The sequence below is a fragment of the Ochotona princeps genome, chromosome 7 (assembly GCF_030435755.1).
Source record: "Ochotona princeps isolate mOchPri1 chromosome 7, mOchPri1.hap1, whole genome shotgun sequence".
Lineage (NCBI taxonomy): Eukaryota > Metazoa > Chordata > Mammalia > Lagomorpha > Ochotonidae > Ochotona > Ochotona princeps.
In genome coordinates this window covers 2497743-2522282 of record NC_080838.1, presented here as the reverse complement: position 1 = coordinate 2522282, position 24540 = coordinate 2497743, and the positions used below count along the sequence as shown (strand labels likewise).

Sequence of the window (24540 nt, the reverse complement as noted above, 5' to 3'; positions counted from 1 at the left end):
GGTAGCTGATAACTTGGTTTTGGTATTCGGTGACCCTTGCTTAATACCCCGACTGTCCTTTTGACTCTGCTAATAGAGTGATGCAGGAATATTGTTCTAACTAACGAACATTCTTGGAAATTTTTTTATAGTCGTAATAATAATAAGAAGAATATTTACCCTTAAGCTTATCTGTATTTTCATCATTTTTTCTGATTTATGTTCATTGAAAGGTAAACTTATTCCTCTGTGCTCTAGAGTACCTCTCTATCAGGGAAATTACTGGACCAGTTAATTCTTGTTTATGCAGTTTTTAAGATACATCTCTTAGACCCTTCCTCCTTGAACTTCAGTTTCACCCCTCAATTTGTTTTATTTTCGTGTTAATGTTTGTCACAACCCAAAAACTTTGTTATTATCATTATGGTGGTAAATTGTTTCCATAACATTACATGGTTGGAGTGAGAATCAAGTCCAATTCTCTTTGTCCCACACTTGGTAGCTTAATGAAATGGTTTTACTATTTCTCATTTATTTGGTACTGTTTCTTCTGACTTGCCAAAGTTAAGAGGAATTTGAGGAAACTTTGTGTGGAGTGGTTAACTGATTACATTTTATCATATATTGTTTCACACTGAGGTATACTATGAAAGTATAGAAATGCATCAGAAATATTTGCATTTTAATTCATTATTTCTAATTCTGAAATCAGATTTGGTGCATTTTTTTTTCCCTGAATGGGGAACATGGGAGCCTGAAGTCAGGGTGGCATTAGTAAGCAGGCACAGGTAGACCGTATCCTTGGTACCAGTTTTGAAGAGAAAAAGAATCATGGCTGCCTTGAGCGTCCACATGTCCATTTGCAGTGATTGACGGGATGGAGGGCTGATTCAGGGCTCTGAGGATTAGTGATTGGCTTCTGTCCTTCGGTGTGTTACTAAGTCTTACAACTGGCAGAGGCTGGTGGACATCTTGTTCTTTGGCTTTTCTCTGGAGTGCCTTCCAAGCCTCCCCTTCAACAAATGCCATTTGTACCTTCAGTCCTCTGTTTTGCATATTTCTGTATCTACTGTTGAAATTAAAAAAGGTTATTTTTTTATAACCTCTCTTAGATAGTATTCGCATACTTCTCATTTTTTTCCTATGTCTGTTTTGAGTTTTCTCCTGGTAGTTGTTTCATTAGGATGAACATAACTGTTACTTTTGGTAGTGTGTTATTTCAACTTCTGATGAATGTTCTTTTTCTTTTCTCCATTTCTCTGCTTTATTTTATATGAGATTTAACTAATTTTTAAAAGTTCTGGTTGATGTAAGTTTTGATAAAAATCTGGAATGTATTTCAGTATGGTACTCTATTGTAGTAACTATTTACCCCTCCTTTTTATCTTCAAAATAATAGTCATTGAAAAATGGAAAAATACAAAGCATTATTTAAATAATTTTTTTTGGCTCAATAAGTTGAAATTCTATTATCTGGCACTTTTGGGGGGAATTTAATAGTAATGTTTCTTCATGTTTTTAATCTGATAGATTTTAAAAGAAAAGGAGGAATTGAAAAGCCAGCTTTATACAGCCTTACAACAAACAGAGAATCTGAGAAAGGAGTTGAATCTGAGAATCTTTATACAGCCTTACAACAAACAGAGAATCTGAGAAAGGAGTTGAATCTGAGAATCTTTATACAGCCTTACAACAAACAGAGAATCTGAGAAAGGAGTTGAATGATGTCATAAGTAAGCGCATCCTTCAAGAGGAGGAACTTCACTCCAAGGAAAAGAAGTTAAATGATGTTGAATCTCATCAAGCTGAACTTGAACTAGAAGTCAAGAATTCGCTAGAGAACATCCATAGATTAGAAAGTGAATTGAAAAAACACAGTAAGATTCAAAGCCAGATGAAAGCTGAGAAAGCCCACCTGGAGGAGGAAATCACTGAGCTGAGGAAGAGCCAGGCTCAGGACAAGGCGAAACTCCTTGAGATGCAAGAGTCCATCAAGGACTTGAGTGCCATTCGAGCAGATCTTGCTAACAAATTGGCTGAGGAAGAGCGAGCCAAGAGAGCGGTGCTTAAGGACCTTGCTGACCTCACCACACAGGCCAAGTGCAAGGATGAAGAAACAGCTACGGTCATCACACAGTTAAAGCTAGAACGAGATGTTCACCAGAGGGAGCTGGAGGATCTCACAGCCTCATTGCAGAGCGTGAAAACGAAGCACGAACAAAATATCCAGGAGCTGATGAAGCACTTTAAGAAAGAAAAGACCGAAGCGGAGCATCACATTAGGACGCTGAAGGTACCTGTACTGAGTTCTCCTGATAACGCTCAAGGAGTTGTTTTCTGGTGGCTCATGAAGTTGATAAAGTGTAAATGTTTAGAGATGATTTCTGTATTCCCAGGCACCGTAGGGAAGATAAAACCAACAATAATGAGGTTTACTCATGCCTGTTGGGCCAGGTAGAGTTATCGCAGCACCTATTTCAGAACACTGAAACCATTTAAAAAGAACAGTTAGCTATTTGGGGAGATCAGGAAAGGCAGAGATGGCAGTAAGTTGTTGATTCATTCAACATTTATTTTCTCCTAAAATATAAAGAGGCAAAGACTTGTTAAGGCCATAACAACCCAAATCACAGTTCCTTGTTAGTGTTGTAACTAAGGTATCAGCTTATGGGCTGTGTAAATTGGAGCCTTTTGAGATTTATCTCTTGTTTGCCAAATCAGAGATGCTGCATAAATGCCTCATGGAGCTCTGGTTTTGGGGAATGTTTCTAAGGTGTTGCCATTGTGTAATAGAATCATTTTGCACTGTGATTCCCAGTGGTGTGATAGATCTACCTGTACCCTGTTTTATTTTCCCCATAATATTTAGCATATCATAGGCTCCATGTGAAAAATGAATTTTTATCTTTGTTAAAATGAAAATCCTGTAATAACTGAGCTTTGAAAGCACTGCGTTTATAGTGAATGTATTTTGTTTATAGCTGTATCCCAAATACTTAGAGCAGTTTCTAAAACACAGCACATAACTGTTGGATAGAATGAGTGGGCAAATCTTAAGGCTCATTTATAATTACTTTTTGCAAAAGTTTGAAGTGTAGCTGCTACCTTAAGAGTATTTATGATGCATGATAGAAATATATTGGGAAAAATGAAATTTGTATATACTGTATTATTTTATAAATTGTTTCCTAATCTTATATTGCCTCTGGTAGTATTGAATGTGGGGGGAAAATCCTAATACTTGGAGGCCCGATGAATTCTTTACCTCTTTTATGGATCCACAAAATTTCAACAAACCTCAGCTGTGGCTGGAATAAGGCTCGATTGCAATTGATCCAAATCTCTCTCCTGTTTCCATTGTGCTGTATTGATATCTCTGATACGGCACGCGTAGGTTGCCTTGTACTTCCGTTGGCTGTCTGTTTTTAAAGGAGGAATGAGCATTGTGTCTTAGCCATTTTTATATCCCTGCTTCTTAGAGTAGTTAGCACAATGTTCTGCACTTACATAACTGGCTCCGTGGCTATTGGGTTGACATATTTAAATAGCTGAAAATGAAAAGACTTGCTCTGTGATCTGCTTAGCTTGAAATTTTCCATGTAATGTGGAAAATTGATTTTTTTGTTTTCTTTAAGAAGTTTTTAAATTCAATTATAGTAAATGACAATAAAGGCTTGCTAAATGAACTGTGTCAAAAATTATGACTTTCTCATACTTTTTTGAATCTTCTGAAATCTTAAGGCCTTTTGGTTTTTTAGTTGGAAGAACTAGAGTCTAAGAAGTGAAGTGTAGCTGTTCTAATGTGGCCTGGCAGTGGCACACACACCAGGAGCAGACGAGCTTAAGGAAGAATCAGAGTTTGGGACAGCACAGTTGTTTGCTTTGAAAGCAAATAAATTACCCATTGTCTCAATCTCATGCTATTGTATTGCTGTATTCCTATATTTTTACTTTTTTTTAAAGGATGTATTTGTTTTTATTACAAAGTCAGATACACAGAGAGGAGGAGATATAGAGAGGAAGATCTTCTGTCCAATGATTCACTCCCCAAGTGACCATAACAGCTGGAGCTGAGCCGATCCAAAACCAGGAGCCAGGAGCTTCTTCCAGGTCTCCCATGCGGGTGCAGGGTCCCAAGGCTTTGGGCAGTGCTCAACTGCTTTCCCAGGCCACAAGCAGGGAGCTGGAGGGGAAGTGGAGCTGCTGGGATTAGAACCAGTGTCTGTATGGGATCCTGGTACATTCAAGGTGAGGAGTTTAGTTGCTAGGCCACTGCAGCATGCTCAATATATTCTTATATTTTTACTTTTTATATTCATTAGAAGTTAACAGTGTTCCTACTCAGATTTAGTATACTTAAGTATACACAATGAGGCTTTGGATAAGTAGCTTTGTATATTTGTCAGCTTTACATGGAGTTCATTACTTTTTCTAGGTTTTGGTTCATCATATATATATGTATGTGTGTATGTCTGATTAATAGGCATATGCATGTGCGTGCGTGCACACGCAAATACTTTGATCTGTTGGTTCATTGATCTAAAGCTCACAACATCCTGAAGCCAAAAATTCTGTCTGCGTCTCCCACATGGGTGAGAAGGCCCTGAGAAAGGAACCGTTTTCTGCTACCCTCTCAGATATATTCATAGGGAGCTGGCTTGAAATCAGAGTAGCCAGTAGGACTTGAATAAGCACTCTGAAATGGGATGCCATCGTCCCTAGCGGCAGCTTAACTGGCTGCACCACAATGTGAGCTGTCACCTGTGTACTTTTCCCTGTGCAAGCTGAGTGTATATTTTTGCTATCCAGCATCATTCTTCTCCTACCTTAACTGAAAGTATTGCAATGGCCTCCTGGAACTGCTAATATTTTCAGAATATGCCACTGTTACCTCATTGTGATTTCAGCAGTTTTGTAGAGCACCTCTTCCTGGAATCAGGGATGGAGGGTTGGAATTATGTACTTTTTTTCACTTGCTGGCTACACGATGTTGGTCTAATTACTTGCCCTTTTTATGATTCATCAGTTCCATAGGAAAAGGAATGTCTTGTTGCTAATGCAACATAAGTTTGTAGTCCTGAACATAAAATGTGACTAATAAAAGTTGCAGGAATAACTCAGTTTTTTTTTTGGTGAAACTTAGCGAATGCTGAGGTAATACATGTGTAAGAGTAGGCTGCCTGGTGGAAAAACATGTCTGACCCGTAGGCCATATTTCCTGGTGTAGAGCTTCCCATCCTGGCTGATTTTAGGATGTCTAATGAGACCCCCTAGAGGAAAGAACTTGGTAGGAGATGAACATCACCAGCTCTTGAGATTCTCAGCGAGCTGCAGCCAGCCATCTGATGACCACGTGAGGAAATCTTATTTACCTGAGCTTTCTCTAGGATAGGAAAGTGAAAGAATTCCGGTTGAAAACACTGTAATTGGCCAGTTATCCTGATGACAGGCTTTATTTTGTAACTTTATTTTTGGGCTGTGAATACAAGATTGCTCATAAAAGAAAAGCAGTTCCTTTGTTAGTTCTAAATGCTATCAGCTCTTAGGTGAGTTTTATGGGGTAAATGAAATATAAATTGTCTTGAACTGACAAAATATTCTTTGTGTAGGAAACTTTCCGATGATTGTGGTCCCACGTTAGCAATTTAACAAATGTAATAAACTTAGAAGTAAAAGAAGCAGATGTATTTTAGGCATAAACATGTATATCATAATGAGATTGTGTGTAGTTTCTTTCACGGTTAATAATTGTGGGCAGTTGACACTGTAAGTTGCCTCTCTGTGATGTTTGTAAACCTTATGATATTGTGCTTTTTGGAGGCCATATGTCATAGTGGTCAAATGCATAAATGGCAGAAAGAATTTTGGGGCTCAATTTCTGATTCTGCATTTTCCCATTATAAACCTTTGGGCAAGTTATTAGTTTCTCTTTGTTTCAGTTTCACAAAAGAGGCAGTCAAGCAATAATAATGGCTTTCTTGGCAAGTTTTTATGAAGATAAGATAAAGAGAATCTGAATATCCAGAGGTCTTAGAATAGTGCCTGACACAAAGTCTTTCCATTGCTGTTGTCATTTGAAATGTCTTTAAGTGGACATCTGTGAGATACTCACTGAATCTCATCTACACAACAGATTATTCTAATGTTCATTTTTGCAAAGCTCTTTCCAATTTTATTTCATGTAAGTTGGTTAATGTTATTTCATGATATTGAAAGAAGTCAGTGGTAAACTCTGATAGTAAGTTGCTAAGTTGCTTGGCTGGTAAAATCTATACTCTTATCTCAACAAAAAAAAGATATCAGCAATTACATTATATAAAATGCTCATAATTTATTTCTTAAAATTGAGGTAGCAGAGGAAATTTCCTCCCTGTGTGGAAGAGGACGTTGCTCAGTCAGCAATACCCTCTCACTGTTTTTCCCTGTGGGTGTGCTTCTCTAATAATTCGATCCCCTTTTAGTGGCATTGGTATCTCTTTGGATTGCCACAATACCTGGTTACTACATTAACTAAGCACTCCTCATTCAGTGCCTTTTGTATCTGTTCCCTTTGCTTCTAGTCCAGTACCTGTCACTTAGTAATTCTTGCTAAGTGCTCATCAGTGCTTCAATAAATGAACATTTTATTGGTGTTTAGTTTATTTTTTACATAATACTTTGAGGTAGCTAAAAGCTGGACTCTTTCACCATTGATAAAGTGTGTAATTTGCTTGGTGTAATTTGTGGTCATTAAATTTTTTTCTTTTTTTACTTTTTCTCAGGCCGAAAGTGCAGAAGATAAGAATATAGCTAAAGCCCATCGTTGTCAGCTGGAGAAGTTGAAGTCACAGTGTGAGAAACTGACAGAGGAATTAAGCCAGAATGAAAATGAGAATAAGAAATTGAAGCTAAAATATCAATGTTTGAAGGATCAACTAGAAGAGAAGGTAAACATTTTATTCTAATTTAAAAGACTTCCGTTTGTTTGTTCTTTTAGGGCATAATTGTAGTCTTTCATAGAAAACATGGTAATTTATTAGAATACTGTGAATTTACTCTTTCAGGCAATTTGTTACTTTTGAATGCTTTTCAAGTTTCTTCTGTGTCTTAAATAGGCATTTAGAGGCATGGTGGGAAAGAAAGGAATGATGTTTTATTGAGGAATTTAATCCACTCATTTAATTCTTATAACTTTGAGTTGGTGTTTTACTCTGAGCTGTGTAACATACTGAGTGACTTAAAAGCAATAGAAGTTCATTTCTCATGGTTTTAGAGCTTGACAAGTTCAAGGTCAGGATGTTAGAAGCATCAGAGTCGGTGGTGCCCGTTTTCAGGTTCATAGATGATACCTTTCAGAAGGGGCCAGGGAACTCTCTGGGGTCTGCCTAACTAATGGCATTGAGCTCATTGCTGAGGGCACTACCTGAACATACCAGTCACCTGCTACTATCATTGCTTTGGGGATTAGGGGATTAGGTGTCAACATTTGAGTTCTGGATGGACATTAACATTCTGTAGCAGATTTAAGAACAAAATTCCTTGGATTTATGAAGAGACTGAAGATCAACATAAAATAGTTAATGCGCAAGTGTTCACTATGTGCTAAGTATTGTAACTTTTAATCCTCAGATTAGTTTTGTTTTTAATTGAAATGATTATGCTCATTTTAGTGAAGGCAAAGTGAGGGTTAAGAAGATTGTAATTTTGATACTTCCCCACCAAGCTCACTGTCTTAACATTTTGAGTGATTGCCATATATCGTGTGATGGGTAGAGTACTAGAAATTGTTAGAACTCACTACTTTGGAGATTCTTTTGTGACAAAAAGTCACCTAAGAATTGAATATATTCTGTTTAAATTTTCTTTGTATGTCTTCTACTAATTTCCTAAAAGGATTTGCAAGGGGGTGTGACAGAAGTCAGGAGTAAAAGCAAGCAGTAAAGGAGGGACAAAAAGGGTGAGACAGTACAGACAAGGTCCCAGTGAATGCTGGGTTTGTTCATTGTTGGAGTCTATGATGAGGGATCCGTTAAGAAACGGTATGTTACAGAAGTGTTAATAGCCTTCTAGAATACCTTGCTTATGTTTGCTATTTTGTTCATAACGCTTAACACACACTTATATATAAATAAAGCTTCTTTCAGTTTTTAAATCTAAGGAAATTAAATATAGGTTAATGTGTAGCTTGAGTTGTTGCATGTTTGTCCATAGTGACAATAGCTGTAATTTTGTTTTTGTGCCATGGTTTGTTGTGATTGTGTGTAATGTAATGTGTATGTTTCCAGGATGAAATTTCTGTAGAGATAATGAATTTTCCAACTTTTCCATAAGTCAATTTTAGCTGAAAGATTTTATTACTGTTTTAGATTTCCATATCTGCATTTAAGAAACTGTTCCAAATTATGATACATTGAAATTATTGTTTTCTTTGCTTTACCTGAAATCATTTTGTCCCCGATCCTGTTTGTGATGTTCCAGATGTTTGTGTTACCACACATTCAAATAGATGCAGAATTCACCTTAGATCAGTTTGAAGATTCCATCATTTTACTGTGCTGCTGTGTGTTACGTATCTTTGTGGCAGTCCTTGTGCAGGGTCCTGAGAATAAAATAGAGATAGGACACAGATCTGCCATCAGTCAGCACATACAGTCACTCCAGCTTCCTCCTAAAACTGGAGGAGGAGGATGAGTTTTTGGTGCAATGATCAAGTCGCTGCCTGGGATTCCTGCCTCCTCTATAAGAGTTCCAGGATGTCAGAGAGCTTGGGTTTAACTCCTGGCTTCACTCTACATTCAGTTTCTCCGTAATGTGTGCCCTGGGTTGCAAGAGCAACCATGGAAGTGGTTGGATCCCACCCATCCACATGAGAAAGTCAAATTGATTTCCAGTCTTTTTCCTTTGGTGTGGCCCAACCCTGGCTGGCTGTTGTGGACACATGGAGGGTGGACCAACAGATAAGAGATGTGTTTCACTGTTTTCGTTTCAAAAAAAACAAAAAAAGAAAGAAAGAAAATAATTGAATTTTAGGAGGATACTTCACAAAGATCATAGAAAATGGAATTAAAAGATAACTTTATTGTGGTGCATACAATTTTGGAAATCTGTGTCTAGCCTTTTCATAACATGGATTTCCATGAAGTGATCTCTGTCACCTGTAATAGTCTGTTACCATGGTCACCCACAAACAATCTCAGGTGATTGTTTCCAGTATCTCCACTGATGCCCCAAGTCCTCTGTGCAATAGAGCCTTCACGCATCCCCCATATACTTTAACTCCTCTCTAGATTATTTATATTATCTAATCTAATGTAGACGTTATGCAGCTAGTTACTGTATTGTTTAGGGAATGATGACAAGAAAGAAAAATTTGTACTTACTCTGAACGGAAAAACTTTTTGCCCAATGTTTCTAATCTGTGGTTGATTGAAATACTGAAAGTCCAGTTGTAAAGCTTGTATGCTTACTTTTCTTTCACATTTATTTTGGCTAAATATGATTCTGTGTTTTTGATTTATTTAATTATATGTGTTGACTCATTCTTGGGTGCAATGATTATGAATCTCAATTTCATCGGGTCAAGCCATCTGTTATATAGTATCTTTTTTCTTTAAAAGGTAGTGCAGCATTAGTGGACATGGGCAAATCCTTGAGTTTGAATTCTTTTCTAGATTTAGGTGAGTTGCCTAAATTCAAATAAGTGTGTTATTATAGGACTAATTGTAAAAAAAAATATTAAGTGTGTGTACAGTTTTTGGGATCAAATAAGATTCTAGTTAATGAGAGCTGCTCTGTTTTGTTACTGCTTGATTCTAAATATATGACGATTAGTCTTCCTTCCAAGAAGTCAACCAATCGGCAAGTATTGATTGACCACATATGTGTTGCCTAATGATCTGGTAATAATGATGATGTACCTAAGATCTTCCAAATAGAAAAGCCACAGAGCTGTGGTTATTGGGGGTTTAGAGCCCGATTATGTTGCATCATTTTAGACAGATGGTCCACAAAGAAAGTATTCATGGGAAAAGAGTTGGCAGTTTTGTCAAAGTGATTGAAGTCATGATGTTACATAAAGTAACAGGTGAGCAGTTTGTAATTTTACTTGTTATTTGAGCAGAAAAATCACAATTTGTTTCATTTTTCACCTCTAAAATAAGGGACTGAACCTGCATGATTTGTAGGTAAACTGTGGAAAAAGAGTATTTCAAAGAGGATGTAGGAAAGTAGAATTAATTCAAATGTAAGTGTTTTTTTGGCACAAAATATTTTTGAAATCTATGCATAATTTTTTCATGACATGTATTTTTTATGAATTTTTTGAAGACCCAGTATATAAACATGTCTCCAGGTACCTCGCATCTTCACACCGAGGGAACTAACACAAACAAAACCATACAAATTCATTGCCGCAGGAAGAAAACTGGCTACCTGTCCCTGTGTTACTCTGTGAGCCGTGCAGTGAGCTTTATTTAGTAAATGGAGCATGTGATTGAAGATAGTTTATATAATGCAGCCTTGCTTTTCTAAGAAGGGAAACGTTTCTTGTTTTATCAACAAAGTGGTATTCTGGCATAGTTAACTGGCATAATGAGGTGATGCTACTTGGGCAAATATATGCATTTTTTAAAAGAAAAAGATTGTATTACGTTGTGTCTTTTGTGTCAGGTTATGTTTCTTGTCATGTTGATTGGCTTATAAACTAAGAAGTGTTTTAACAGCATCAATGTAAAATATTAGCATTAGGGGTTAACAGGAATCTCGGGTGGAAGATTGTTGTAAGTATAGATGGGTAGGATAACTAGTTTCATAGCTTTTCCCTTGTATTCAGTGAAGATATGCGGAAATGAAATGCGTTGTTTTCAACATCTGATTTTGCTTTACCAAATGTTAGTTTTCAATTTAATATCACAAAAAGAACAAACAGAATTTTTGCATATGGATTTTATTATGAGCACCTTCCCTAGCAGAATGCTCTTAAAACGTTACAGGAAGAATTTTTATTATGACTTTTGCTTAAATTTTGTAGGAAAATATTTGCTTTCCTCTCTTGTTTCAAAAGATTTTTGTGAAATCACCCTTTGAAATTTTTCTATCATTTATCTATAAATTCAAAATGCTATATATTGGAGATATATATATATATGTATATATGTTGGATTCACAGTAATCTGTACATCAGGTTAATGGATATTCAAATAATTTTGATCAGCAAATCAGTATCAAACTTTGCATAGTGTAAGCTTCAAATATTCTGACCTATACAGATCTGTATCTTATGTTGTTTAAAAAAAGTTTTTTGGGCCTGATGCAGTAGCCTAGTGGCTGAAGTCCTTTCCTTGCACATGCTGGGATCCCATATGGGTGCCAGTTTGTGTCCCAGCAGCCCTGTTTCCCATCCAGCTCCCTGCTTGTGGCGTGGGAAAGCAGTCAAGGATGGTCCAAAGCTTTCAGTCCCTGCACCCATGTGGGAGACCTGGGAGAGGCTCCTGGCTTTGGATTGGCTCATGTCTGGATGCCTCGGCCACTTGGGGAGTGAGTCATCAGATGGAAGATGTTTCTCTCTGTTACTCATTCTCTCTGTAGATCTGACTTTCCAAAGAAAATAAATAAATCTTCATAAAAAAAGTTCTTCATAGTCAGCTAGGTATAAGGTTTGATAAACTGCTTGCCGCATGGATGAGGGCAGTTTCTTCTGCCAAATACCATTTGTATGTTTGTAACATCATCTGAGGTCCGTACAATATTATCAACCCCTGTGTGCCACTACATTATACTGTCTATAGGTTGAACACCCCCCACTCCTCTTGGAGGTGTCAAGTAATTCCGTAGTAAACTTATTTAAAAATATTCATTAATTCTGAATATGCTCTTAGATTCTATTATTAGCTTGTGCCTAAATTGAAGACTGTATTATTTTGTTGGTTATTCTATTGCACCATATGTGTTCTCTTGGTCCTTGTGTTTTATAGGTGTGGAGATATTATACAAAGTATAAAGGATATTTTGCACAGATGTATGCAAGAAACACACGCAAGGACACAAATGGTACAAAATGATAGAAACATTCTGAGATTATTTTTGTGAGTTCGGCACAGACATAATAAAGATACTTATTTTCCAATATAATTAAAAGAACGGCATGATTTTCTGATTACTGGTTTTAAGTGTATAAGAAAATGAGACTGTGCAGCACAGACAAGAGCTCTTCAAAAATATCGAAAATGACAGATTGAAACCATGGCTTGCTTCCTGTGTATGAACTACCATAGCTAGTATGAAAAACACATTGACTACAAGTGAACAGCATATGAAACCTTTCTGTATTTCACTAACATATGCTTAACCATGGTGGTGAGCGGGGCAAGAAATAAAGATAGACGAAGCACTTCTCTTCGCCATGTTCTCATTATTACTTCGGCAGTGACTTCTTCCCAGCCTTTACAGCCACAGCGGTTGATTTGAATTGATGTGGGAGCAAAGTCGGTGGGTCAGTCTTACTGACTCGTGGCTTAGACTTGATTGGAAGGCCTGTGATTTAATCTTTAAGTCCCTGAATGTGTGACGGTAGCACCCGAGAGAATTACATTACCCAGCCATCCCTTGCTGCTACAAATCTCTGTGTTGCTCAGTATTCCTGGAGAAGATTGTAAAATGCTGAAGGCAAGAATAATTTCCTTAGATGATGATAAAAGTTTGTATTTGAATTTCTAACGTTTTAATGGTTTATTTATTTATATTGGAAAGTTGGATTTACAGAGAGGAAGATTTTCTGTTCGATGATTCATTCCCCAAGCGACCATAACGGCTGGAGCTGAGCCAATCCAAACCAGGAGCCAGGAGATTCTTCCAGGTCTCCCATGTGGTTGCAGCGTCCCAAGGCTTTGGGTCATCCTTGACTGCTTTCCCAGGCCACAAGCAGAGAGCTGGAGGGGAAGTGGAACATGTGGAACATAAACTGGTACCCATATGGAACCCTGGCTATTGTAAGGTGAGGATTCAGCCACTAGGCTACCACATGGCATTGCATCTAGTTAGTTTCTAGTACTGCCAGAGCTCTCATTTAGCAACATGTCCTATCCTGACAGTGATGGGACGTTTCCATTCTGACGACTGCTCTTTATTTGAAAATTAATCTATAACCAAGCCAACTTAGTAGAGCACCAAACCTTATCTGGGCTCAGAACTTCTCTTCAGAATTGCATGATAGGACTCTACACAGCTGACACAATGAGAATACAATTAAAAATATGTATGAGTAAAATAAGGGCATTCATATTCCAGAAGGATGTATTGATTGTGACATGAGGCACTCTAATAAATCATGGAATAAAAATACTGCTTCAGAAGCATTCACTTTCTCCAAGGGATGTGGATGTACAGACACATACAATAGTAAGTCATGTAATACGGACTTGTGTAAGGTGCCGTGGGACACAGAGAAGTAGCCCGTTGTCTTGTGAAACCTTGGGTTGTCTGCTCTCAGTGCCACATCCACGTGGGAGGGAAAGGAGGCTCCTGCTGTTCGCCTTTTATGAATGGAAACCTCACTAAATGGCTTCCCTGCTGCTCTTTTCTCGGGAGCATTGCTGGTCCCACAAAGGGCCAAGCGTGCATGAAGATGGAGCTGTGAGAGACTTACTCAAATTAGTCAGAAGTCTTTTGTTCAAACTTGCTGTGTAATGCGTTTTAAATGTTTGATACTGAGTGATAGTCTTTATAAGTATTAACACTCGAGATATTAGAAAATCATTATTATTATTTGTTTGAAAGGCAGTGTTGCAGAGAGAGAGAGGCAGAGGGAAAGAGAAATCTTCCATGTACTTATTCAGTCCCCAGATGGTAATGACAATGGGCAGTTTATCTGGGGCTCCCACATGGCTATATGAGCCCAGGTCCTTGGGCTGCCTGCTTTTCTCCAGCCATTCACAGAAGCTGTCCCGGAAGTGGAATAGCTGGCACTTGAGCTGGACCCATTTAGGATGATGACATTGCACAGGGCAGTTTAACATGCTCTACCACAGTGCTGGGCCAAACATCTATCTTTAAGAGTTTGATGAAGGTAATTATATGATGTGAACAGCAGTAAATATTTATTTGTTTAGTAACTTAGGCCATTTCACAAGACAGTTGGAAGTTCACTGTGATAGTTTTCCAGATTAAATTCTGAACAGATTTAGTATAATCTCCATAGTAGATTCCTTCTGTTTTCGTTGTGCTGTAGTTACTTCCCTGATTGACAATTCGTATTCTGACTTAACTTTCCTGTAACCAAGTTAACTATTGGTGTAGGAAGTGTGAAATATAGTTAGAGTCAGACAAAATGACTTCCAGACAAATGCACTTTTTGTTGAGGTGAATTTACTCATTTATCCTGTAGTACCAGGGTCTTAGGTTTAAAGCTTAGGTATAATATTATCTTGGCTTCTAGAGGTTTCCTTCCTCAGAAGTTTTTAGGCGTTGCATGGAAGTCTGCAGGTCTCTACCAACTAGGCACAGTTTGAAGAAATAAATGCATTTGCACTAGTTTTAATTTTGACCTTTCATACATATTATTACCCTTTCCACCATTCATAACTTCCGTATTAAGGATTTATTTATTATTTGAAAGGAAGATTTGAAAGAGAGAGGAGAAAGATTGAGAGAGAGAGATTTTCCATCTGCTAATTTACTCCCCAAATGGCTGCAATGGATGCAGCTGAGCCGGTCCAAAGCCAGGGGTTTTGTCTGGGTCTCCCACATAGGTATGGGGGTCCAAGGACTTGAAACATCCTCTGCTGCTTTCCAAGCCCATAAGCAAGTATCAGGATGGGCGTGGAGCATCCAGGACACGAAACGGTGGCCATTCAGATGCCAGTGCAGCAGGTGGAGGATTGGCATGCTGTGCGACCACACCGCCCCCACCCCCTCATAACTGATGTATTAAAGATGACCTTGAAGCTGAAACATTGTTTTACTTGCTTGCCCGACTGAATTTTCAGTAATGGAAAAATATTTTTCTAAATGGATTGTTCAATCCTGTGAGTGCAGCTCAATGGGATACTTTTGCTAAGTTGCGTGAAGAGCTGTTTTTGTTCAATGTTACAGTTATCTTCGATGTGAAGTGTCACTTCTGAAACTCTTGAAGATGTTTGAAGGAACTGTATAAATCTTACCAAAGGTGTCCCATTTTGGATAAGCTCTGGTTGTATTGAATAAATATGCTTTTTCTTTCGGATCTTATTTCCTTAAATTCTTTTGAGGTCCTGAATAAGCCTGTGCTCTGTATTATATAGGATATACTGAAAGGTAAATGTAATTACAACTGCCTTTCTAATCCTTGGAATTCAGAGATCAGCTGATCAAGTCAGTCAGCAGTTTGTGTGTGTGCGTGTGTGTGTGCGTGTGCTTATCATGAGGTTATGAGCAGTCTTAGTTTTTTCTGTAGAGATGATAGTGATATGTAATGTTAAATTTCTTTTTCTAAAATGGAAATGTTGCAAACCTCTGCCTTCTGAACAATGGAACAGCTTTGTGTCTGGTCAGTACACATTGAGCTAAAACTGACCAAGCACATGTTTTATGTGTGTGTACATCTGTAGGGTGGAGGAGGCCAAGAATGTGGGTTTAGGTTGTTTGTCTTTGGTCAGGTTATTTATTTTTTTCTTTGGGGGCTTTACATCCCTGATACATGAAATTAAGTGTTGAGTTTGTCTTGAGGATTCCTTCTCAAGTCTCGCCAAGGACGTCTCCTGGGCTTCCCTCCACTGACACAGACTACTTCATCTTTCATCCTTGCTGCTTCAGGAGAGGCTCTTTACATCCGTAGCCTTGAGCATCTGCCCATTTGCTCTGCAACATTAAAGTGGGACTGTGTCTTCAGATTTCTAAACACTGTCTAAAATACCTGTGTCTTATCTCTGGTGACCTAGAATGTTACTTTTTGTTAGTCTTATTTATGGGATCATGTAATAACTTCCTGACTGAATTTACAAGAAGAATGGAGAATACTGCAAAAAATGCCTAAATATCATCATCTGTCCATATTAATTAGATGTTTCCAAGTCTGACCGAAAGTTTGAATTGATATCAGCCATTTTTTTTGGCCACATTTCTTCCCTGCAATTAGCTGTGATTTCTCAGTTGCTATAGATGTTTTTGCTCAATAGAATTGTCCTGGATGAAGAAATAGTTTCTTTTGTTTTTTGGAAGTCAGATTTACAGAGAGGTTGAGAAACAGAGAGAAGGATCTTCTGTCTCTTGGTTCACTTCCCAAGTGGCCAGAGCAGCCAAAGCTGAGCCGATGTGAAGTCAGAAGTGTCATCAGGGTTTCCCACAGTGTTGCATAGTCCCAAGGCTTTGGACCGTCCTTGTTCATTTGATACCTAATAGTTACTTTGTAACAGATTAGATTATGTATCCAAAAGTGAATTTCAGCACTAATGTATAGTATCTAATTTTATAGTTAAATCAAATTCAAAATAGTTCTTGGCATTTTCAAATGCTTCTGGCACTTGGCATTCCCAGGGAGAGATGGTTCTGCTCGAAACATGCCATTTCTACTTGCCCACAAAAAGGTGCCTTGTGTTGTAAAGACATGGTCATAGCTGAACTAGAGAGGGGACTTGTTCTGCACAATTAGATGTCTTTGGGTCGTTCTCAGCCACGTCCTTCAGCACGCTTTGGTGAACCCAGGCAAAGACCAAGTTCAGCTCTTATGAATCCTGGGTCATATTTGGGACCCACGGTCAGTTACTGTGAGGCTGAGAGAATTCAGTATAGCCAGGTAGGATCTCAGGAGCCTGGGGACTTGTGCACTGCTACCATCCATCTTAGTTACGGCTGATGCAGAAAGAGGTTGGCTCTGGAGTCCTCAGTAGAGCGGTCAGGGATCACCTCTGAAATGATTTAGGGTTCCCAAAGGATCATGGGTTCATGCATTTTGTGCTTGTCTCGACCGTTCCAGAATGAGGGAATCACTTCTCTTCCCTTTATAGATGACACTGATACTTTACAGTGCTCTGATTCATGCCACCCTGTTTTGTTTCTTATTCCCAGGATGCAGCATTAGAAAACTGTGGATTGGGCCCAGCGGCATGGCCTAGTGGCTAAAGTCCTCACCTTGAACGTGCCAGGATCCCATATGGGCGTCGGTTCTGGTCCCGGCAGCTCCACTTCCCATCCAGCTCCCTGCTTGTGGCCTGGGAAAGCAGTTGAGGACAGCCCAATGCATTGGGACTCTGCACCCGCGTGGGAGACCCGGAAGAGGTTCCAGGTTCCCAGCATCGGATCGGCGCGCACCGGCCCGTTGTGGCTCACTTGGGGAGTGAATCATCGGACGGAAGATCTTCCTCTGTCTCTCCTCCTCTGTGTATATCTGGCTGTAATAAAATGAATAAATCTTTTTTAAAAAAAGAAGAAAACTGTGGATTGAACGCAAGCCCCTAAACTTGGCTCTGCATGTGTCTAATTCACCTTACACTCTGTGCTGCCATTCATTGTGATGAATAATCACAGAGCACTCAAGGAAGGATATTAGATTTTAAAATGATTCTTTTCTATTAATCAGATGAATATTCAACAGGAAGAAAGAATCCGCTGGTACTAACAATTTATTAAAATTGATTTTTATGATTTAGAAAATTGACAAACAATTCTACGGAAGAATCATTACCAATTCTATTTCTTCAGGATGAGAACTGTCTTGTATTTTTTTCTATCAGCTAAATATACTATGAAATTAGGGCCTGGCACAGTAGCCTAGAGGCTAAAGTCCTCATCTTGAAGGTGCTGGGATCCCATATGGGTGCTGGTTCTAATCCCTGCAGCTCCACTTCCCATCCAGCTCCCTGCTTGTGGCCTGGGAAAGCAGTAGAGGATGACCCAAAGCCTCGGGACCCTGCACCCGCATGGGAGTCCTGGAGGAAAGTTCCTGGCTCTTGGCTTTGGATGAGTACAGCATCAGCAGTTGCGCTCACTTGGGGAGTGAATCGTTGGATGGAAGATTTTCCTCTCTGTCTCTCCTCCTCTCTGTATATCTGACTTTCCAATAAAAAATGCATACATACATACATACGTAAATCTACAAAAAATAAAACTATAAAATTAACAGTTCTTAGAAGATTTATTTATTTATATTGGAAAGGTAGATTCGACTTACAGAGAGGAGAGACAGAGAGCAACATCTTCCATCCACTGACAAATTCCCCAAATGGCCACAACAGTTAGAGTTGAGTTGATCCGAAGCCAGGAGTTAGGAGTTTCTTCCGAGTCTCCCATGCAGATGCAGGGTTCCAAAGACTTGAGCCATCTTCCATTGTTATCTCAGGCCATAAGCAGGGAACTGGATGGGAAGTGGAGCAGCCAGGTCATAAACCAGTGTCCACATGGAGAACCAGCACATGCAAGGCGAGGACTTTAGCCACCAGGCTACCACACCAGGTTCAATAATGTATCTTTTTTTTTAATTACTTATTTTTATTTGAAAGGCAAATTTTCTACAAAATAGGATAGACAGAGAGAAGGTTCTATCCACTGGTAAAATCATCATATGGCTGCACTAGCCAGAGCTGAACTGAGCCAAGCAGAGGGCCAGGGACTGGTTCTTGGTCTTCTACTTGGTTGCAGGGTCAAAAGCACTTAGGCCATCCTATGCTGTTTTCCCAGGCCATAAACACAGAGCTGGATTGGAAGTCGAGCAGCCAGAACATGAACTGGTGCCCACATGGGATGCTGGCATCACAGGATGGATGCTTAGCCAGATGCACCACCATGCTAGTCCCATGCTCTACTTTCAACATAGCTCTCTGCTAATGTACCTCAGAAAGGAGAAGATGGCTCAGATGCTTGAGCCTCCACTTTCATGTGGGAGATCCAGATAAGGTTTCAGGTCTGGTTTTCACCTGACCTAGCTTCAACCACTGTGATCATTCAGGCAGTCAAATAGTAGACAGATGATCTCTCTTGGCATCTCCTCCTCCCTATAACACATTCAAATAATTATTTGAAATGTTTGTAAAAAAAATACTCAGTATCACTGGTCATCAAGATATCATCTCAGTGCAATTGAAATGGCATAATAAGAAAGCAATAAGAAACACTGGTGACAAAATGAATTGAGTTTGCAAACATGCAAATTAGTATGTGCATTATGGAGAACAATATGGAGTTTCCTGTAAACCAACAAACAAAAAACTAACTAAAATTGATCTATATGTATCACTGGTACTCATGTACTGACTATACCCAAAGGAAACAGAATCAGCATACCAAATACTCATTTGCATGCCTATGTTTTTTGCAGTACTATCCACACATCCAAGATGTGAAAACACCCTAGATGTCAACGCAGCAATATATCAAAAGCAAAATGGGATGCACAGGCAAAATGGACCACTTAGACATGAGCAACACTTCATTTGCAAACAATGTAAATGGAGATCCCAATGAAAAATAAGCCAAACAGAAAAAAATATGCTTAAACAAGCAATTATAAATGCAGAAAGGGTTGGAGAGAAATTAAGTAGGTTGAATATACACAGAAACAACTAGAAGTATCAAGTTCCTAGGTTTCTCAGAACAGTTGAACACAATGTTTTATGTATTATATACTGAGTACATCATTTTGAAATATTTATTATTGAATGTATGGTAAGTTGCATAAAAGAACTGGAAAAGACTGCAAACAAAGAAAACTAAAGGCTAAGTGCTTGGTTTGTTTGCATAAATTATGTATTTTTTTATTTTTATTTTTGATGATGATTGCATGGTATATCAGGGTGGGAAGGATTGAGGATTATGGAAAAGTGGGTGAAATCATTGTTTCCAGATTTTCTATTTCTTCTTGACTCTGGGGGAAGGGGAAAGACAAAGGAGCAAGCCACACGCAGCCTCTCAAATGTCCCAGTACTCAGGGATGGGGAACAGCCATCTGGTATCAACCCATGGCACCAATGTGGTGCATGTTCTGAGGGTTCGGATCAAGTGGTTTGGATAGTTCTGAGATGCTGTTGATTTTGTCATTGGCTAACAGAGTTACTTCAAGTCTCCATTCACCCAGATTTTTGCTGTCATCGTTTGCTGGGGTAGTTGTCTAACTTTTTCTGTTCTTCCTCTGCTTTGGTACCAAATGGGCTACCATGTTCTCCATGTGCAACAGGCTCTGCATCTACTGCTCCATCTTTTTAACTCACAGGCAGGTCCAAGGACTTGTGCCAGGTGACCTGAACGCAAGCAGATCCCCAGCTGCCAGGGCTCACTAACTTGGCACCCACCATGCAGGAAGGTCAAGAGACTAGGACAAGAACTGAACCCAGTCAGCTACCGTGCCCCTGGGGCTCATGAACCCAGCACCCACCTCGCAGGCAGAACCCAGGGCCCGGGCCAGGTGACCCGAGCCCTGCTGCATCCTCTGTACCCAGGCCTCATGTCCTGTCACTGAACTTGCTGGAAGGCCTGCTCCTGGGACTAATGAACCCGGCACCAACTGACTCCAGGCTGGCATGACCCACCTCACATTAGCATCCACTATGTGTTGCACAGCCTGGCTCAGTCCAGCAGGCCCCAGTTCCAGCTCTTACTGGTGAGTGCTGCAGCCTAGCCCAGTACAGCCAGAACCCAGTCCTGGCCCCAGTGTGAACTGGCTGGTGTTGCACCCTGACTTGGCCCTTTTCTCACTCTGTATTGGTTCTCAGATATGCAGTGGATGTTATGAACTGGCCCAGCCTGGTCTATGCCCAGATCTGACACACATGTATGCCAGTGGGTACTATATCCTGATATTATTTGAGTTGCTCCTTGCCTTGGTTCTTTTATTCACTACATCCCAATGGAGGAGTTTCTCAAGCTCCTCTGTCAGGGCTCTTCCCAGTGGCAGATCTTGCACACACCAGTGGGTCCTTGGCCCAGGCTGACTTGGCCCATCTCCTGTCCTGGCAGGAATAGTGGCCTTACTCAATCAGTCCACACCCATTCTGGTTCTTACTATTGGGTGTTGCAGTCTATCCATACCTTGTCCACACCCAGACAGCTTTTGCGCAGCCTGGCAGGGGCAAAGACCTAGCCCAGCCCATTCTACACCCATCCTGGGTCTCATGAGTGCCACTGAGTGCTGGAGTGTAGCCCAGTATATTGCTCCCCAGACCCAGTCCACACCCATGCCGAGGTAGGCTATAGCCAAGTCCAGTCCAGCCTGCTGCCCTCAGTCTGGCTCTCATGCTTACCAGTGGGAACCCCAACCCAACTGGGGAATCCCCTTAGCTACCCAGCCAGGCCTGTTCCCATCCTCAGTTCTTAGGCATGCCAGTGGAGACTGCTGTTCCACAGGGGTGAGCACACATATCCTCCACATTCTGCCATCAGACCCAATTCTCTCACATGCTATTTATTGTCATGGCCCATCCTAACTTCACCCTTCCCCTGTTCTAAATCTCACTGGTGGTTAGTGTGATCTTACTCTCACATAGGCCCCAGCCTTAGCTTAAGAGTGTGCCAGTGAGTGTTATTTGGTGATGGTTGATGCTAACTACCTAACTACCCCAGCTCAGGTCTGCCACGTGTGCTGGTGCTTTGGACTGGTCTCTAAAGGTCTTCCCATTGCCCCCTCCAAACTACATGGTCTCAGCACCCTCGCTTACCTGAAAGTACAGTGGCCTTGTCTGTAGATGTCCCCCAATAAGTCATTTCTCTCCTGGACATGAACCCCAGCGTCCTGCTCAGTCTCACTTGTGTCATAGCCCATACACCATGTACATCACACGTTCAAGTCCCTAGGGCATGATGCTGCCAGGTGGCCTTTGGACTTTGTCCAGTGCCACTGGTGCCTGGGCAGGCCAATCTGGAGTCATCTCTGCCACCTTTGAATGAGCATAAGCAGGAGGACCCCATGTGTACATCACCTGTTTCAAAAGACTTCTCTGGTCCATAAAAATGCATAATATGTGCTCATCAAAGGTTGGACATGTGACCTAGAATATCTGGTGTTCCAAGAATGTCTGTTCTCAGTTTTCAAAAACCCTAGGGACAGAACTGGTGGCTGTTCAAGTGAATTACTGACTTCAAGGTTATAGGATTAGAGTTAGTGCTCTAAATCAAAAGTGGTGATTGATCTTGCCGCTGTTTTAATGGATTAGGCTCAAATATGCCAGTTTTCATAAGGGTCAGTTTCCCATTGGAGCAATAATACAGGAGACATGGCAGAGATCTCTGCCCTTCAAAGGGTATAACAGGCATCTCTGCTTCTTCCTTCCCACTCCAGAAAAAGCTGCATGTGTATTGTTCCTTAGTCTTCTGGATTTTCCCTGCATAGTCTGTAGGGTATAGGCTGTGGGTTTCCAGAACTAACTAGTATAACCTACACAATTCCCTAGAATCCTGGACTTCTGCAGTGTCAGCTGTGAGGAGACATTCAGCTGTATACTATTTGGATCCACCGTGTGATCCATCTCTGATCATCCCTAATTCTCCTTTTCAAAACGTTGTTTTTATTTGGGTAGAACTCCCTTCTTAATCTCTATTTTGGCCTGGCAATGTCTGACTGTTCAATGTTTAGCTAGCCTGAACCTGTCTTCTCACTTTTAAAGAACTGACCTTTGGTTGATCCTGCCAACTTGGGCAGAGCAAGAGCACCTGTTTATACTTTTCTCCCTCCTTCTTTTTAGCTGGCTGTGACTGTTTCAGTCCTGAACACCTCTACATGAAGAGGAAAGCAACTTTAAAGCACAACAGAACTTCACTTTCACGTGTTTTTGCTTTGGAGGAATTAAATAGTAAACAGATAAATAATTTTTACACAGTTGTAAATTACTAATGTGTTTCCAACCCTAGGAATCTCAGAAAAATCTTGTGTTTTTAAAAGATTTATATATTTTTATTTGAAAGGCGGATATACAGAGAGGAGGAGAGACAGAGAGAAAGATCCTACATCCGATGATTCACTCCCCAAGTGACCGCAGCAGCCCGGGATTAGAACTGACGACCATAGGATCCCAGCACATGCAAAGCGAGGACCCTAACCACTAAGTTATCATGCCAGGCCCTCAGGAAAATCTTTCAAGCTAGAAGGCAAAGCATGTAAGTCTACAGTCAACAAATCTTGCTGAAAGACATAGTTCTCTAATTATAATTACAAATATATTCAGAAAATCAAACTGTGGATGAAGATTATTTTAAATGATCATGATCAAAAGAACAACTCAGCAGTTCACAGCATAAAAAAAAAAAAAAAAAAAAAAGGCATAGTTTTCCTGACTATTCTCTTATGTCTTAACACCTACACTGGAAAGCACTGCTGATCACAAATGGAGATTAACAAAGTATACATTGGCCCCACTACTTTTAAAACAGAGGGACCAAAATAAGTGGGCAGAGAAGCGATCACAACCGGTCAGGTGAGAAAATCAGAACCTTTTGGATCACAATGACTAGAAGCTCACTTTTGCAAGAATGCAAAAAAAGCGAGAATTTAGATAAAATGGTCCTACAAGGAGCCTTCTTGGTGGCAAAAAAAAAAAAAAAAAAAAAAAAAGCCAGCAGTTTAAAATGAACCAGTGAATTATTCCTGGCAGTGGTCTTTTGTTTTTGTTTTTGTTTTGTGGCAGCAAGAGAGGAGGTGGAAATGAGGCATGTGTCATCTTTAGTACGGAGAACGAATAGAGACCAGACACTGGAAGCTGGTTTCACAGATGCAAAATTGCTCCATTTTTCAACATTTGAGATGAAAAGGGTTAGTGAGCAGGCACTGGCAGCTCAGGGAAAAGAGCCGCAGCCAGGAGGACACTGAGACACAGAAAGAGAAAGATAGATAGTTTGGAAGACACTAAGTTGTTCTTGCTCTCTTGTACGACAGTCATGCACAAGTTGGCACAGAAACCTTGGCTGCGGCAGCATGCAGTAGCCTAGTGACTAGTTTCAAAGAAAGTGGCCTGTCTCCAAGACATAGTGAGGAGACATTTTTGTTTGCCAGAATGCACATAGGAGAAATGAAAAGCAAAAGCTATTGGAACAATCGACTCAATTCCCCATTTTCCCCACAAAATCCCAAGCTGTGGCAACAGGAGTTAATAAAGAGCTAGAATTCCACACCTCGCCACGTGAATAACAGCCAGGAGATTCCAGCTCTCCAGCCAAGAAAGCCCAGACCTCCTCCTCCTCAGGGTCCTTCAGAACGAGCGCAGAGCCTTGTGGGAAATGTAGTCTTTCCTGATGACGTCACCTGCTCCCGGCCGCGGAAAGCATCTGCTGGGTCCTTCTGCGCATATGCCGCACCGCCCACTCCTGACATCAAATCTTTCCCGCTGCTTGGGCTGCTGGGCAGTCCTGGGGTTGGCGTCTGTTGTGGTCCCAGGTTCCTTCGCAAGTGAGGAGGGAGGCCCGCGGCCCTGGTGAGGGGCTTGTGGGAGCAGGGAGGTGCGGGTCTGTCGGGCTGCGCTTCCTGGGCGGCAGCCGTGGGATCCCGAGGTGGGGCGCTCTGGGCGAGGGTCCCGGGGCTGCGCCCTGTGAGGATCGGGTCAGGAGACTGCGGAGGGCAGGTCGGTGGGCCCGGCCGACTTGGGGGAGCTGTGTCCGCAGGCTGCGAGGTGGCTGGGGCGGGAGAGCGTGCAGTGC

The 24540-nt window shown here is 40.6% G+C and overlaps 1 protein-coding gene across 1 annotated transcript in view; it reads left to right on the top strand.

The window, feature by feature from the left end:
* The window catches only part of LOC131480856 (centrosomal protein of 128 kDa-like), a 128944-nt gene extending 106310 nt beyond the window's left edge, over window positions 1-22634 (top strand). The window contains 4 exon segments of the mRNA XM_058667333.1: window positions 1510-1583; window positions 1690-2272; window positions 6741-6905; window positions 22596-22634. Coding sequence (XP_058523316.1) covers window positions 1510-1583; window positions 1690-2272; window positions 6741-6905; window positions 22596-22634 — 861 coding nt within the window.
* Window positions 22635-24540: the final 1906 nt, after the last annotated feature.